Source organism: Hipposideros armiger, unplaced genomic scaffold, assembly GCF_001890085.2.
Source record: "Hipposideros armiger isolate ML-2016 unplaced genomic scaffold, ASM189008v1 scaffold_420, whole genome shotgun sequence".
Classification (NCBI taxonomy): domain Eukaryota; kingdom Metazoa; phylum Chordata; class Mammalia; order Chiroptera; family Hipposideridae; genus Hipposideros; species Hipposideros armiger.
Window position 1 is genome coordinate 887,363 of NW_017731770.1, and position 17,489 is coordinate 904,851.

The following is a 17,489-nucleotide window of genomic DNA, read 5'->3' on the forward strand; positions in this document are numbered from 1 at the left end:
AAAAAAAAAAAAAAAAAGTGAACAAATGTGATAGAAGTAAAAAGCCTTCTAGTGCAGAAAAAGCAACAGATCTTATACTGCCAATTGCCTTTATGTGCTCATACACTCTGCAAATCCTACAAGTCTCTGGAATATTAACTTGAGGGCATTTATTTCAATGGAATTTTTATTTCAGTCTGGTTTTCTTAGGAAATCCAGAGAGAGCTATTTACTCTCAAGACAGGTTTCTTTTTATCCTCTTTGAAGGGTGGATGTATATATTGTGTTTTGACTTATTTTCAGTTGTATGATCATTAATTAATGTTAAATGACCTTTGTATTGGATGCACCTGGTATTTTTGCAACAGGTTATGTACCTGTACAACCACCATCACAAACACTTACATAGCACCTACAACAGTGCCCTGGAACTCAATGTTCTCCATGACCTCATGATGTAGGTTTGACACAGAAAGGTAGAGGAAACTTGCCTAAAGTCACACAGCTTTGTTAAGTGGTGGAGTGGAGCAGGCATTAGATTCCAGTCTGGCTCCAATGATCTTAACCATTATATAATACTCACTTGCCAAGAGTGTGTGCAGCAAGTCTTGTTAAAGAGCTGAAAAAAGTCACCACTTAGTGTTTAGTGAATTTAGTAAGACCAATTTCAGTGGCAAGTAAAGGCCAAATAGGGACTGCAGAGAATGGGACTTGAGGAGCAGGAGCAAGCTGGGTTGTAAAGAGAAGGAATTAACAGGTCACTGAGTTTTGTTTTTTAAAGGTGAGAGACATTTTAACATATTTACAGGTCAAAGAAAAGAGCTGGAAGAATGGAAGAGACGAGGTGGAATACACTGTAAGTGTCTGGGATTAAAAAGCCAGGAGAATTTTCCACGCAGACCAGGGCTTCTCATTCTTAGCACTACTTACATTTTTGGACCAGATAATTCTTTATTGTGAGGGGCTGTCCTATGCTCTGCAGGATGTTTAGCATCATCACTGGTCTCCATCCACTAGGTGCCAGTAGCATCCCCCAGTTGTTGAGAAAATCTCTAATCTCTCTTCATCCAGCATTATCCAATACCACTTTCTGCAATGGTTCAATTGGACCTCTGAGCAGTTCAAAAGTGGTTAATGCAACTGAAGAACTAAAATCAACATCCTTTTCTTATAGGGCCCACTTCACTTTATAGCCGAATCCTCAAGGAGAACAAGGTGACGGGAGAGCTAGCTGATGGGTAGACCAAAGATGGTTTCTGCCCAACAAAGGCTTTCTTAGCAGGGCTCTGGGACTGTCATGGTGTATGTTAACCTAACTATGCAATCATCAAAGCATGTTGCCTCACCTTGAGTAATGTATGACCTGCATGCTTCTTATACATAGCATCCGCCTTGTCCAAGGAAGTAATGTGCACAGGAAGGAAGTTGGAAGCCACAACTGTAAACCAAGCTGACTGATTTCCCTGAAAAAACAAAGAAGTTATTTAACAATGAAAAACTTGCAAAACCAGCACATTAAAAGGCACAATTAAAAAAACAATCAAGTTCCCTTTGTAAGTACTGATATGGCAGCCGTAATCAAACTATTATATATAAATGCCTCAAAATAAGGGCACAATATGGCAAAAGTGGTGCATTTCAACAATTTATGTTAAACTATGATTCCTTCCATAGGCTTGTTGATACCATTAAAAAAATGATACTTGTATTATTAAAAGGAAATACTGTCTGCTTTAACTGTCCCTGTGTAAAGTTAGATTAAAAAAATTAAGATTCTGCAGGCTTTAAAGAAATATATAAGGGTTTTAAATGTGTAAGGCTAAATTTCCAAGGAATTATGAACAAACACAAAACCCAAGAAATGAGCCAAAGCAATGGCCTGCAAGTTGCATTCACTGCTGTTGGACACATCTGTGTTTCATTTTCCTTTTTTCTCCTCACTTTGGCAAAATGGGGAACAATTCTACAGATACTATAAAATCCCCAGAATGATGCTATGTAAATGAATACCAAACAAACATGTACTGTATTTTGCCATGTATAATGTGTTCCCATGTGTAATGCGCACCCACGTTTTTGGTCCAAACTTTCAGGGAAAAAAATATTTAGTTTTAGTTTTTAAATTCAAAATTTTATTTGTTTACATTTAGGTACTTGGTTTTTTGTATTATAAAGGAATTTTAGCATTTACTTTTTAACATATTATAGTACAAGAAATGTTTCGTACTGGTAACAACTTTACAATATTTACACATCATAGAAGGCCAAGAACTCTTCATTGTTGCAAGTTCGTCCTAAGTTCAGCAAAACAAATTATCGTATTCCTGGGTATTATTTTGCATATGGATATTGTTATTGATTTTGAGAGTTACACTTTTAACTCACAAGCATAAATAAAAGAATTAAAAACATTTATATAGATAAAGAATTAGTACTATCCATGCATAATGCGCATCCTTATTTTTCCCTTACAAATTTGGGCAAAAAAGTGCTCATTTTACATGGTGAAATATGGTATATAAAAGTATGTATCATGGGATATAAAGAAGTGTGGAACTTATTTAATGCATATTAATCCTGTCCTAAAGATCTGGCCTATGACTTCCATGTGAAACAATACCACAGGATAGGGGCAGTATCTTTTCTTTATGACAAGCTGTATGGGGACACCAGCATCCTATTGAAGATACAGTTTTTAAGGGCCTACTGATGTTTTTTTCTTTCCCATTTATTTTTCCCAAGTTTTTATTATGGGCATTTTCAAACAAACAGAAGAATAGTATATCAACCCCCCATATAGTCATGACCTAGTTATCAACATTTTGCAAATTTTGTTCATATATCTGCTACCTTAAAATAAATCCCAATACTGGGCCAACCGAGTGGCATGTTGGTTAAGAGTTGGCTTGGGACGCCAGCTCTGAGCAGCAGTGCCCGGGTTTGGATCCCACATGAGGGCCAGTGATGCTGCACACACTCTATAGCTAAGATGGTGAACAACAGCTCGACCTGGAGCTGGGCTGCCGTTAGTCACTGGCGAAGGCGTAGGCTGCAGTGGGGCTAGCCGGCAGCTGGTGTGGGCTTTCCTGAGCTGCCGTGAGCCGCCGTGAGCAGCCATCCAATGGACAGCAAGCGACTGACTCTCGAAGAGCGCAATGATAATACCAACATGGGCCAGTGAAGTGATGTCCTCCACAACTAGACTGAAGAACAAAAGGACACAACTTGTCTGTTCCCCTTCCCCGATTCTCAAACGCTGTTCCCCTCCTCCAATTCCCCAATAAAATCTTTAAAAAAATAAAAAATAAATCCCAATACTAAGTCTTTTTTTAATGGAATAGACTTTCCTTACCTGCAGAAAATCTATGCGGCCAATGGCACCCAAAAATAGAACCATTCCAGGTTTTAGCACAAACGTTCTTGGAACAATGGAATGTCTTGGCAAAACAATATTGACTTCTTTTTCTGTTAGAAGATTTAAAATCTGTGAAGGAGAGGGCATATATTTTTAGAGAACTAACTTCTATAGAAGGTATGATATGATTTACCTGTAAGACAAAAACTGATGGAAAAAATATTCCAAACTTCATAATAAGGTTATGTGACAATTTGCTGCACATAAAATTTATTCATTCTTTCTGTCTATATGAATCAATTTACGGATTGCTCTACTCTTGTTTCACAACTTAATCTTGACTAAAGGCAAAATAAATTTATAGGAGTATGAGACTTTGTCAGCAGCATCCTCCAAAGTCAAAATCTGTGTGAACGGAAAACACTGATGATTCAATCCCAAGATAGAAAATATGTTTTCACCATCAAGGCTAGAAGAAGCAGTTTTTGGCTAAAGGTCAGGCAATAAGCTACCTTATGTCCTGGTGGCAGGCATGCATGCATTAACCCTTAGTCGGGCGCAACTGAACTCACATTCATTGCATACAAAGATGCTGCTATGAAATACATCTTTACTAAGTCACAAACACGACTGGCAATAGGTTATGGTGGAGGGGGAAGATACAGAAGCGATGAGTCATGATACTTAACTGTTAAGATATTTGAAAATTTGTGTGCAATGAATCTGTGAGATCAGTTGTGCCTGGCAGAGGGTTAAACGCAAAATGGTCTCTGCATTCTAGGAGCAGGTAAAGAGCTTGAAGAACCCCTTTCTAAATTCTGCTCTTTGGTTTCCTTATTTCCCCCAAATACTCAGCAAAAAATGAGAGAAAGTTATGAATCCTCTGGTTTCTAAGGATGAAGAGTTCCTAAATAGACTAGAGAAAATAGAAAAGGCAAGCCAAGAAGTACAAGATTCTGGTAAGATTTAAGGAATCAAAATTTGATTAAAAAAGAAAAAGAATAGAGAAGATAAAAAAAGATGGAAAAAATACTTTTGTGAACTTGATTCTTAAGAAAAATAACAAGGAAATAAAAAATAGGTGATACCTAGAGAGGCTCACAAAAAAATAAATAAGGGGGCTCAGCATTTGTGTTTGAAAAAACACATTAAAAGCCACCTGCAGTAAAGAAACCTTGTAACCCTTTTAGCACAACCTAATACTTCTATTTCACAAAGTTCCTTGGCTCAGTTTGGGAAAACAGTGGTTTAAGGCATCAAATAAATATATCAATGAACTGACACAGAAGTAAACTACCGTAAAGAAACTTTGTATCTAAAATCTTGAGGGTTTCATTCTGCTAGCTAGAATATTTAGCAAATTCTTGCCTTTCTAACTATTTGACAAGAGGGTACATGACTATTATCCCTGACCTGAGTCCAAAAGGGAAAAATGAGTTGAAGTTTAAAGTGACAGAACATTATTAGAAAGCAGTCCAGTTACTCTGGACAGTTATGGATTGCCAAGGAAGAAAAGATTGGACATAAACAATTATTCTAGGAGGAAAAAAAGTTAAAAGAGCTACCTGATTCTGACACGAGTCACCAAACAGAATACAATTCTGAGAATGAAACTGTAAGTGATCCTGATGAGGCAAAGGAAGGAAAAGTACCTAAGAAACCAGTGTTGTTTTACAGGGAGAAACAGAGATAATTAGGCGAATTAGAAACTAGTCAATAACCAGATTCAAAGGAAGCTGAATACGGATCTGTGGTAAGGCTGTATCCTAGATGCACACTTGAGTCCATCAATGACTTGGATGATGATCAAAACTGCAAATGAGTAAAAAGCTGTGAGATTCACTGAGTTTGTAAGACATAGGCTGAGTTTAACACCATAAAATCAAAGGTGTCCAGCAGATCCTGCAATTGGATTAGAAAGATATATAAGGGCAAGACAGGTAGAGTTAATCCTATTCTCAATTATGCTCATCTGAAGGCACTTATACAAGAAATTTAGTTCAGTGTCATAAAGAATACAAAAACAAATTAGAAAACATTCTGAAAAGGGGCCTGGGTTGATGAATAGCCTGTCTCAGAGAGAACATATGTAGAAAATAACGACAAATAATCTGGATTGCCAGCACAGTAAGTGCTCAATGTTTGTTGGATGAACTAATGAAAGAGAAGAAAATGGTAGAGTGGGGAAGAGATAGGACATCATACTGTAAAATACTTCAAAGTCTGGCAACGGAAATAGGCATTCCAGTCATTCCATACACCTTTGAGGAACAATGGGTGTAAGTTATAGGGAGATGGTTCGGCTCAACACAAAAAGCAGGTCAGAGACCAAATAGGTTATGTTGGGAGGCAAGGTGACACTGTTTCAGCTGATGGTGAGTCACTCCTTACTTCAGGTCAAGCTGGACGCCCTCTTGAAGGCTATGCTATAGAGGGAATTCAAGCACGGAATAGATGGCTGGACTGTTATTTATGATTTCTTCCAACCTCGAAATCTACGATTCTGTAAATGTCTTACTAAAGTAACAACCACAATACTATAAGTGGGGTATCAGCAGTGAAGCCCACCAAAAGGAATACAAAACTTGATGGCACACAGATTCATCCCTGAACTGCTTCTATGAATGAATCGGAACTGAGTCTATAATGGAAGTAAACCTCCTTTCCTGTGTTCTGTCAATTAAGACAGTACTCATACCATCGAAAGTTAATGTTTCTAAAAAACGTCAAATACATACACAATTTTCTTTTGTAATTCCAGGGGTGTCATGAAACCAGTGGGCGTCTTTCACATCTTGTGGGGTCAGTTCTACTCGTTTGGTGGATTTATCTGCAACCCTCACAGGTTCATTTTCCATGTCAAAGGCAAGTGAATCAGCATCAAAATCAAAGGCAGTTTCATCCTTCTGTTCTTCTGAATATAAGAATGTTCTTCCAACTCTTCCTAGAACAAGTTATACGGAAGTTATGAGTCACTCCTTTAAAGCCTTTAAAGATCATTCTTATGTTTGCCTCAAACAAGTTACTAAGAGTAACTACGGGATATGTAAGTGAGACTACAATGATAGCTTTGCTTTTTTTTCCAAAGTCAGTGAGGGTCAGACTCTTGCAATCAAGTGTGTGGCTGGCTGTGTATATCAGAGTGGGGTGGGTGGGGAGAACTGTTGGAAGTCAAACTATTTTTGTAAATGAAGCTTGAAGAGATAACCAAGGTAAGAGGGACCATCTAATTTAAAGCAGCTGCATGGAGTCAACAACCGGTACTGGTCTGCAAGGAGCGGGGTTGTATCTTAGCGAAAATGCTTCTACTACTGAATGGCTAGGTGGGCAGTTGCTATATGATTCCTTTCCTGCATTTCTCCAAGTACCTACTTCCTCAATTTTCTCAGCACAATGAACTCTGGCTTTCCAAACATCCACCTTCCTTCTAAAGGGCCTCTGTGTTCCAGAATGAGAAAAGTAGTCTCTCCTCACAAAAACTGGCTAACCCCAGATAGCTGTACTTCAGTTTGCTCAACAAAGAATTTTAGCATAGACCCAACAAGAGTTTTCCTCTAGAAGATGCTTACCTACTACATAACCATGCTTTTTCAAGAGATTAAGTTGATTTTGTTCTAGCGGACTAAGATTTTCTTCAACTTCATTTGCATCTTTTTTAAGCCTTTTTTGCCTTGCAAACATTCTGTAAGGAGTTGGGTTGCAAATAGGAAACTTCAGAAGGTTTAATGTTGTACCTGAAACATCAAAGAATATATTTTTATAAACATTGCACAAGAGAATAAGCTAACATTTTCAAGGAGCTACACTGTCTTGGGTACTGTAATTTATTTCATGACAACTCTCTACAAAATTATTCTTTACAGATGAAACAGATTCAGAGAATGGTTCACAGGCTCAACCAGGAGGTGAATTCCAAACCTGCAGGCCTGATTTCTTTCCATTTTCACCATACTAAATAAAAGTACTTCTATGTATAATTCAAAGTTTAGGACAGCGAAGAACAGCTTACCAAACAAAGTCAAACACTGGTTTCAAAGGAACAAGTAAATGGGACCCATTTTGCAATCACAGAAGTTTCTTAAAGCCACAACATTGACATGCCTTCTCAAGCCACACATCATATTGTATTAGTGAACTATTCAAATGTTAAACTTTCATGGTATACTGACATCATGAATAAACTCAAGATATATAGAGTAAGATTCAGGGGGGGAAGGGAGGTTTAGAAAGTCAAAGGATTTTCTGGGGAAACATACAAAGTAAAGGTACAAGGAAAACCTCCAAGAAAGCAGGAACTTTGCTTTGTTCTCTGGTTTATCTCCAGGGCCTAGAACAGTGACTGGAAGATAGAAGTGCTCCATAAATATTTCTATCAGAAAGTTACTATGACATATACTAAATTTTTAAGCACTAAGCTGACACCGAAGACTGGTATGGCCAAAGTAGGGAGAGAATTTTTACAGGGAAGGCTCCAGTCCCTGGTGGCATTAAGGGGGGGCCTCTTCAGGCTCACCAGGCCAAGGGGAGATGGTAGCTCGGTCGATAGCCTCAGCGCCCTTGGCGATGCAGTAATCCGACTCCAGGAGCGTGTTGAAGAGAGTGGACTTGCCAGCGTTGGTGGCACCAACCAGGTAGACGTCGCCGCGGTAGCGCCAGGAGCGCTGAAGTGCAGAGATCAATTCTTCCACTCCATAGCCAGTCTTGGCGCTGATAAGCCGCACGTCCCTGAGCACCGTGCGGGAGCTGGTGGAAGCATTCGAATTCTCCTTCCCGTCCGGTGGCCCTTCCCCGCCGGGGTGCTGTGGCCCTCGGTGGCCAGGGAGCCGCAGGAGCCCGGCGCGGGCACAGTCGTCCCACAGCCGCTCCCGGAGCCGCTGTAGGTAGCCGGGAGCGTCCTGGGGAAGCAGATCCACCTTATTCCCCAGCACGATCAGCTGCTTGGGGCCTACCAGCGCCGGCAAGTCGGGCAGCAGGGCGTCGGGCAGATCGAGTAGGTCCACCATGTAGAGCACGAGGGCGGGTCCCGGCCGCCGCAGAGCGGCGCTCACCAACTCCAGGTACTGCTCGCGGCTCACCTGCAGGCGCAGGGCGCGCTGGTGATGCACCAGCAGCCAGCAGCGCTGGCACACGGTCCGCGCCAGCCCGCCGTCGGCCTGCGCTGCCGCGCTAAGAAACTTCTCACTGGGCAGGTAGCCGGGCACGGCAGGGTCCTGGCAATGCAGTTGTGCCCCGCACCCCGAGCAGTTCAGGCCGCTGGGAGGCACCGTCGGGTCCGGGTGCCCCACGACCGGGTGCACCCGGCGACTGGCCCGTAGCTTTTGCTGCCGCCGCTCCTCCAGCCGCTGTTGCTTCTGCCGCTCCTCCTCCTCCTGCCGCTGCTTCAGCTCCCGTAGCTGCTCTTCCACGGCCGGTGCGGGCTCCGGCTCCGGGACGTACTCGGGGAACAGAAAACGCTCCTGCATGTCATCCCTTCCTTCGTAACCTCCAGTCGCCGTCGGGCCACCAGGAAGCCCACGTCCCAGGCCCGACAGGTGCTGGGAGGGGGCGGCCGCGCATCTGCTCTTGAGGAGCAGCTCCCAGAGGCCATGGCTCCCTACCGTGGGAGCCGATCCCCGCACCAAGGGGCAAAGCAGTCTACCAGCCAGGCGTGCAGATAGCATGGGGAACACGGCCCTGAACAAAGGGGCGGAGCCACGTGCGCGCACACACACCGCGGTCCGAGTGGCGCATTAAACCCGAGACTAAGCCCGGAACTACCTGAGAGCTGTCATTTGTCAGCCACCACACTTCGGCTCCTCCTCCCGCACCTAATCCCGCGAATTCCCGCGATGAAGGCCCCCAAGGCTTGAGAGCCCGCTCAAAGTTGCGGCAAAGGTACCGGAGACCTAGATAGACTCTGCTGGTTGGGCGGAAGAAGCTAGTGAGGGTTTTGTCACTTTCAGGCTTCTTCAATGCACCGCCGCTGGCACAACCCGCCCTTAATAAGTCACGTTTTAGAAAGCATTGTTTTTCGGCTTTAGAAGTGCAAAAAATAGAGCATCGAATGCCGTGAACTCACGGCCACAATTAACATTTTTATTAAGTCGTTTCTTGCTCTTTTTCAGGTGTCATTATTTGTGTAGTACTTAAAAACGACCAAAAACTTTCATTGGCTGGAACCGATCTTCAGACCGTAGGAGCGGTGTGCGCAACCAGCCACTGAAGGCGTAGGCCTACAGTTTGCGCGTGCGCAGTTCTAACCCATGGCAACCTTAGCCTACCATATGCGCAGGCGCAGATCATACGTTGGCGTCTTGTGGGCGGCCTTTGGCGGAAGACGCAAAGTATTCTGGGAACGCCGGCGGCGGAAGTTGCTTTGTCTCACGCTCCTGGTGGCGGTGGCTGCTGCGCCCTTTTCTGTGATTTCAAGAGTAAAGAGTTCAGGAACCGTTTGCAAACATGTATGACGCGGACGAGGGTAGGTGATCGCTCAGAACACACCGCGGCGACCCATCTAAGTAGGGAAACGTGGGGAGCTGGACAAATTGAGAATTGGCGGCCCGTCGCACAAGTGTCCCGTCATGTTCTCCACATACCCCAGTCCGGGAACGAAACCTGGATTACGAGAGGTGGAGGAGGGTGCTGGGAATGTAGCATTAATGTTCCCGGTCTGGGTGACACTTCTTCTCTCCACTGCCTGCTCCTGTATAAATCGTACCGCCTTCCCGTATTGAAATATCGTTTCGAACCATACGACAGATTCCCTTGTTTTGACTTTATCTGAAGTAAAGGGCTCCTTTCTTCATTTCCCTTTAAACCAGAGTTAGTGGATTTCTTGAACAGTTGAATTTCTGAGCGTCAACCTGTGCCAGGCATTGTGCTAGGCCCTGGACAAAAAGTACAGTGTGTGTGGGATTGGGGGTGGGGGTTGGTCTAGTTCCTTCATACCGTTATATGTCTAAGGAAATTGTCTTGAAAGATGACCTTTAAATTTCCTTTTCCCACAAAATGACATATAGCTTTTCTTTTCACGTATAGAATTTGTTACGTCTCATGTATTTTCATTGTGTATTTCTAAAGCTCCCTCTTCCATTCTCCACAGCTACTATTTCAAACTTCATTTTCTGCTAGCTCCCATCCCGTGTTCACCCTTCACATTTCTTCTTATTCCCTCAGCTACTTCATGGAGAAAATCGAAAAACAAAAGCTTAAACTTTGCTAAACAGTAATTATATCTTGAATCTAGAAATTTATTAGCATTACTGTATTCCTTTTTCTTAACTCCCATTTCAATGGAAAAGAAATTCAAAAACTTTTTTTAACTTAATATTTTGAGTAGGTAATATATTTTTGTGTCTCACAAGCCAGAAAATATAAAAATGTTAGTGTGTCAGATTTTTGTCCACCATCTCCCAGTATGAACCGCCTCCATAGCAGGTAACCACTGTTCTTAGATTCTTATCACTCCATAGTGCTTTATGCATATTCAAGGAAATAAATGGGATTCTGTTCTCTCCCCCCTTCCCCTTTTACAGGAACATTTACACTTTTCTGCGCTTTTATTTTTTACTTTATATGTGCATATATTATATACACACACACGATTTTCATAACAATCCATAGAGAGCGTTCTCATTTTTTACCCCACAGCTACCTAATTTGAATAGATACACCAAAACTTTAGTGTCTTATTGATGAACACCTGGGTTGCCTCCCCTTTTTTTCTTTTTCTGGTTCAAACAGCGCTGGAATGAATAATCTTGTATGTGTCATTTTGTTCAATACAGGTATGTCTGTAGGATAATTTCTAGATGTAGAAATGTCAGGTCAAATGATACATACATGCTTAACATTTTGTTAGATGGTGCCAAGTGACCATGATAGTGATTGTTCTAGTTTATCCTCTTATTAGCAATGTATAATACTGTGGAAAAAAGAGTTATAAGTCACCCTATTTGTCAAGTCTCCTTCACCTTTGAGTTGACATTCCTGCCTGTGTCCTTTGTATCTTTATTAGATATGTTAGTTTTCAGACACTCCTTTTCAGCTGGCTTCTTTCTGTGTGAATTACTAGATCTCTCTTGTCCGCAAGAAAGTAAGTTAAACTCGTTTCCTTTTTCTTCCAATATTTTGCCTTTCTCCTTTCATTCACAATAGGCTTCTAAAAAGAATAGGCTGTCCTTGATTGCAATTCCTGTCTTTCAGTTCTCAACCCACTGCAATCTAATTCTGCTCATGCCACTACATTAAAACAGCTTTTAATAAGAATATCAATGACTTCTCAGCTGATAAATCAGGTGGACATTTTAAAACGTTATCCAGACCCAGTGGTATTCAGTATTGTTGATGGCTTCCTCCTGGAAACTCACTCCTTTCTTTTGCCACATCACTCTCACTTAATTCTTTTTTCTATATTGTGCCTTTCCTTTTTATCCTCTTCTCTCCCTGGATGATTTCATCCATTCTCCAAGGCTTCATTTACCATCTATATGTGAATAACTTCTGAAATTATATTTCCAATCCAGATGTCTTGCATGTCTTACTGCCACTAGACAGTTTCACGTGATGTCTCTCAAGCCCCTCAAACTTGTCACTACCCAAACTGAACATTTTCCTTTACTCATCCCCCTTTCAAAGCTGCTTCCTCTTGTGTTCTCCATCTCAGTTGCTCTCACCTTCCTCTGTTGTCGAAATCAGAATCCTGGACATGATTTTTGATTGCTCTCTTCACCCCTATATCTAGTGAGTCATCAAGCCCTGGGGGTTCTCTCTTCTAAATATGTTAGATGTAGTCATTACTTTGTCTGCTTTGCCACAATTCTAATTCAGGCCACCACCACCTTGCCTAGATTTTCTCCAGGCTCCTAATTGGTTTGTGTGCTTCCAGTTTTCTTGCCTCTCAATCCACTTTTTACTGTGGCCATAGTGATCTTTCAAAAATGAAAATCTGATCTAGTAGCCACAGCCTTGCTAAAGTCTTAGACTGGTTCCTCAAAGCTCTATTGGTAAAGACCAAGCTCTTTTACTACTCCCCACTGCACGCTCTGTGCTTCAGCTACTTTGGCCTTTCACTCCTTGAATATCTTTTGCACAAGCTGTTTTTTCTGTTTGGAATACTTCTCTACTCCTCTTATATGCCCCCCCTCCTTTTGCCTGATTTCCTCCTATTTATTCATGCATGTCATCTATGTTTAGTTCAGCCTTTGCGAAGTCTTGCCTAACCTCAGGTCCTGGTTAAGACTTTCCATGTCACTGTTCTTACTCTTAATTGACTTCCATCTGTCTGTATCGCCCTGGTAAGTGATAATCTCCTGGAGGATGCAGCCATCTTTTATCTTGTTGAAGGTGTTGTCTCCATTGCCTGGGACATAATAAACACATTTAATAAATATTTGAAAATGGATGAATGAATAAATGATTAATAACCTTTATGGGTTCGTTGTCTTTCACGTGACTCTTATAGGGGTGTTCTCTAATCTTGCCTTCAGTTTTCCTTCTCTGTAAACTATATTTTACCAACCATATGTTAATGAGTCTCAACTCTTTGTAATTTAGATCCCTTATTTGAGTTTCATATTTAGATCCAGTTACCTACTGTAAGTATTTAAAGGGATAAATGTTCTGTAAGTATACCTAAAGCTGATCTTATTTCTTTCCTTTTCCCACCTTCTTACTTGCTTTTCCTGTGTGGCTGTGATATTAACCTCTTAACCTGTAATCAAAGCTAGAAATCTCTGAGCTATTTTAGATACCTTTGTCTTTCTTACCCTTCCCCTATGGGTAAGGATCAGTAATTCCAAGCTGTTCAAGAAGCGTTTATTAAATAATTTATTTTGGATACGTATCGGATTTTGAATCTAAAACAGTTAAGTTTTATAGACTATATATAAGTTAGAATGTAAAAGCAAAACAGATGCTGCACACTTACTCTTTTACATAAGAAGATGAGGCTAATATTAGAGGATCAGTGCATACTGATTTTTCAAATACCCCATTGTTCAAATTACTATTGCTGCATAACAGCCCCAGAATTTGGCTGCCTAAAAATTAATATGTTCATGGATTCAAGTGGTCAGAAATTTGGACAGCATAGTAGGAATGACTTGTCTGCTCCATGATGTCAGTAGTTCAACTGGGAAGACTCAAAGGCTGAGTGTTGACATGTAGGGGCTGGGTAATCTGGAGTGTTTACTCACATGATAGGCACCTGGCCTTGGAGAACTCAAGGACTAGGAGTGCTGACTGGACAATCTGTAAGTGGCCTTTCCTTATGCTTTGAGCTTCCTCACCAGTCTTAGAGTAGTAACACTTCTTAATGGCAATTTGGGGCTCCAGAAACAAGTGTTTCAGCAAACAAGGTGGAACAAACCTTGCCTTTCCTGACCTAGCTTCTAAAGTCACGCAACAACAACAAAAAGTCTCTTTAGCTGGGTTCCCTTAGATTTGGGAAAATAAAAAACCCACCCAGATTCAAAGGGAAGGAGGAAACATAGAACCCAATATTTTGATGGTAAGAATGTCGAGATCACATAAAAAAGCTTGTGAAATGGAAGATATGGTTGTGGCCATCTTTGAAAAATACAACCTGTCGTACCTGTATATGTATGAAATATTGCTGTAATGGACCACCCCACCTTAAAATATTGCCCAGCTGTACGAACCTTTTTCTGTGTCTATCCCTTACCCTAATTTCTGATGCCAGTCTCTGTGGAGCTTATTGATCAGGATTGTGAGCTTGCTCCTAGTTATTATTATAGTTAGCTATTGATGAGAATTATATGGATTTTCTGGAGAAGATGGAAAACTTAGAAATTCACACAACCAAACGCTGAACCTTTGTAATGAGGCCTCTTTGTATATTGGACAAATACCTATGTGATGTAGACCTATATGTACTTAGATGTATACCTATGTGTATTATTTCATTACCATTTAAATAATGTAATTGACTGAAATTTTAGGAAATTGAGGTAAAAGAATTGCTTTTTATTTAGCAGAAACTGTTTCTGCTACTTCATATCATAGGAGCAAAATCTTAACCAATAACATTTTATTCCAAATGAGTACAATATTTTTGTTTTTTGTAGATATGCAATATGATGAGGATGATGATGAAATCACCCCAGATTTGTGGCAAGAAGCATGCTGGATTGTAATCAGGTAATTTCTTAGACTAAACTGAATAAGTTTTAAAAGGCACAGGGATTTTCTGCTTACTTGATATTCTATGTGCCCTGTTTTTTTTTAGCTGAACCATCCTGCCACCTGTTGGCAGCTCAGCTATCGTTGGAAATCGAACTGGTGACCCTGTTGCTCAGAGATCACACTCTTGAGTGAGCTCTTAACCAACTGAGTCACTCAGCCAGCCCCTAGATGTTCTATGTGAATAAGCTACATGAGAGCCAATTTCTCATTTATTTATACAGAGGATGCCAAAAAAATGTATACAGATTTTAAGAAAGGAAAAAAGCTATTAAAATTGTAATACTCAATATATACTGATAACAAAAGATGAATATGAGTTACGTTTGACTTCTGCAATTACAAGAGATGCTCAGAGTGGTTACCATTAGTGTCCAGACGCTTCTGTTTACAGCGAACTACTGCTTGAGCAACGTTGACCAAAGTGTCCACTTGTATACATTTTTTTGGCACCCCCAGTATATTTAACTTTAAGTATTTTAGACTTACAGAAAGGTTACACAAAGAATTCCTGTATACACTTCATCCAGATTCTCCAAATGTTAACCTTATGCTACATTTTTTTTTAAAAGATTTTATTGAGGAATTGGGGGAGGGGAACAGCGTTGGGGAGTCGGGGAAGGGGAATAGACAAATTGCTGCCCTTTTGTTCTTCTGTCTAGCTGTGGAGCACGTTGCTTCACTGGCCCATGTTGGTATTATCGTTGCGCTCTTCCCAGGTGAGGCAGTCTCTCGCTGGCCATTGGATGGCCAGTCACAGCGGCTCATGGCAGCTCACGCTGGCTGCCAGCAACTCACGGTAGCTCACGGCAGCCCACTGCAGCCTACGCCGTTACCGGCGACTCACGGCAGCCCAGCTCCAGGTCGAGCTGTTGTTCACCATCTTAGCTATAGAGGGCAGTGTCACTGGCCCTCATATGTGGGATCCGAACCGGGGCCCTGCTTCTCAGAGCTGGAGCTCCCAAGCCAGCTCTTAACCATCGTGCCACTCGGCTGTCCCTATGCTACATTTTTTGTCTTTTTCTTTCACTCCGTATTTTTTTCTGAAACATTTGAGAGTTAAGTTGCATAGAGAAGAACATTTTTTTACATGATTATACTATAAGTCATCAAAATCAGGAAGTTAGTATTAATACAGTAATCTTATTTAATCTAAAGACCTTACCCAAATTTTGCCAGTTGTTCCACTGATGTTGTTTATAGCAAAATAAAATTTTTTTTCTGATCCTGGGTCCAACTTAGGATCACATGTTGCATTTGGTTTTTATGATTCATTCTTTTGTCTCCTATAATATAGAACAGATCCTTAGTCTTCCTCTTTTTTTTTCTTTTCTTTTTGACCTTGACATTTTTTAAGAATATAGGCCAGTTACTTTTTAGAATGCCTCTCAGCTTGGGTTTGTCTGATGTTTCCTCATAATTAGATTCAGATGATTGCTTTTGGCAGCTGTGATGTTTTGTTCTCAGTGCATTGTATCAGGAGGCACATGATGCCTATTTGTTCCATTACTGGTGATGTTAATTTGATTTCTTGGTTGGCTCGTTATTTTATTTTTTGTAAAGATTTTATTGGGGAATTGGAGTAGGGGAACAGTGTTGGGAAATTGGGGAAGGGGACCAGCCAAGTTGTTCTTCAATCTTAGTTGTGGAGGGCGCCAGTCTCCATCTGGCTTCCCGTCAGCAGCTTGTGGCCTCTAACCTCAAGGGGCTGTGTTCAATCTTTAGTTGTGGATGGGCGTAGCCACCATCCCATGCGGGAGTTGAACCAGCAGCCTTGTTGTGAAGAGCGCACGCTCTATCCACTGAGCCATCCGGGCGGCAGCTCAGCTCAGCTCAAGGTGCCAAGTTCAGTCTTAGTTGCAGGTAACTAAGTTGTAGCCCACCATGGAACAGGCAATCTTGTTGTTACACCAGGTGAGCCATCCTGCCACCTGTTGGAAGCTCAGCGACAGCTCAGCTCAGGCACAGCATCACTGGCATCATGTGGGAATCGAACCGGCGGCCCTGTTGCTCAGAGCTTGTGCTCTTAAGCCAACTCTTAACCAACTGAGTCACTCGGCCGGCCAGGTTGTCTCGTTATTTTAAATGGATAAAGTTACAATAGATTGTATTTCAACCCAAATGCTCATCCACTTGTAAGTGTAATTAAAATGTAATAAAACTCAGTAGGAAGCCTTACATACTCATATAGGTAAGAGAAGTAACTTTTAAGTACTCAAGTAACATCCTGTTTTGTTAGGATATAAAATGCCACACTCTGCTCTCATCAAACTGACAGTTGCTTTGTATATAGTAACATGATAATGCCTCTTTATCATGTGGGTGAATCTATCTTGTAGATTCCCACCATCTACAAGATGCACATCCTCTTGTTAGACACTTTCTCCCTTTTCAAAGAACATGTGCTTCTGACATTCTGCCAGCTGTATCTGGAGTATAAATAAACCTTCCTTGAACATTGTTTTGTTAAAAATGTATTGAATTTTTGGATATAAGTATATGTGTTTCCTATTGAACTGGTATAAAACTTTGTATTGAGACATTTGTATTTTCTGTGATGTTGGAATATTAAACACCTAGAGGCCTTTTACTAGGAAATAAAAACCAGGTAGATGGTTTGGGATATGCCTATATAATCTCCAGGGAGAAAGAATATTTTGTTCTTAGACAAAAAAGAATTGTTTTCAACATATGTGGTAGATTGCTGAAGGATAAAATACTCTATTGTGAACAGTCATGCATTTAATATTTGTTACAAAGTAAATGATTTGATTTTTACATTTTAATAAGTACTTTGGCTATTGTGAGATGTTTTGTTTTTTCATTTATTTTTTATTTTTTTTTGCTGAGGTGAAATTTTTTTTAAAATTATTTTTTATTGTGAAATACAGTTTTTAGAATTAGTTTCAGCTGTACAACACAGTGCAATAGTTATACTTTTTACTCCTTGAGGTGACAACCCCCCTCCCCCAAT

At 41.0% G+C, this 17,489-nt stretch overlaps 2 protein-coding genes across 2 annotated transcripts in view; one reads left to right on the top strand and one right to left on the bottom strand.

Annotated features, from left to right (window-relative positions):
• NOA1 (nitric oxide associated 1) overlaps positions 1-9,569 on the bottom strand; it is a 12,477-nt gene extending 2,908 nt beyond the window's left edge. The window contains exons 1-5 of the mRNA XM_019664366.1: positions 7,848-9,569; positions 6,904-7,068; positions 6,073-6,278; positions 3,332-3,463; positions 1,326-1,442 (exon numbers count right to left, since the gene is read on the bottom strand). Of these exons, the coding sequence (XP_019519911.1) occupies positions 1,326-1,442; positions 3,332-3,463; positions 6,073-6,278; positions 6,904-7,068; positions 7,848-8,994 (1,767 nt within the window). The 5' untranslated portion in view covers positions 8,995-9,569. The remainder of the gene's footprint in view (positions 1-1,325; positions 1,443-3,331; positions 3,464-6,072; positions 6,279-6,903; positions 7,069-7,847) is intronic.
• Positions 9,570-9,671: 102 nt separating this feature from the next.
• POLR2B (RNA polymerase II subunit B) overlaps positions 9,672-17,489 on the top strand; it is a 46,504-nt gene continuing 38,686 nt past the window's right edge. Inside the window, exons 1-2 of the mRNA XM_019664365.1 lie at positions 9,672-9,791; positions 14,401-14,473. Of these exons, the coding sequence (XP_019519910.1) occupies positions 9,773-9,791; positions 14,401-14,473 (92 nt within the window). The 5' untranslated portion in view covers positions 9,672-9,772. The remainder of the gene's footprint in view (positions 9,792-14,400; positions 14,474-17,489) is intronic.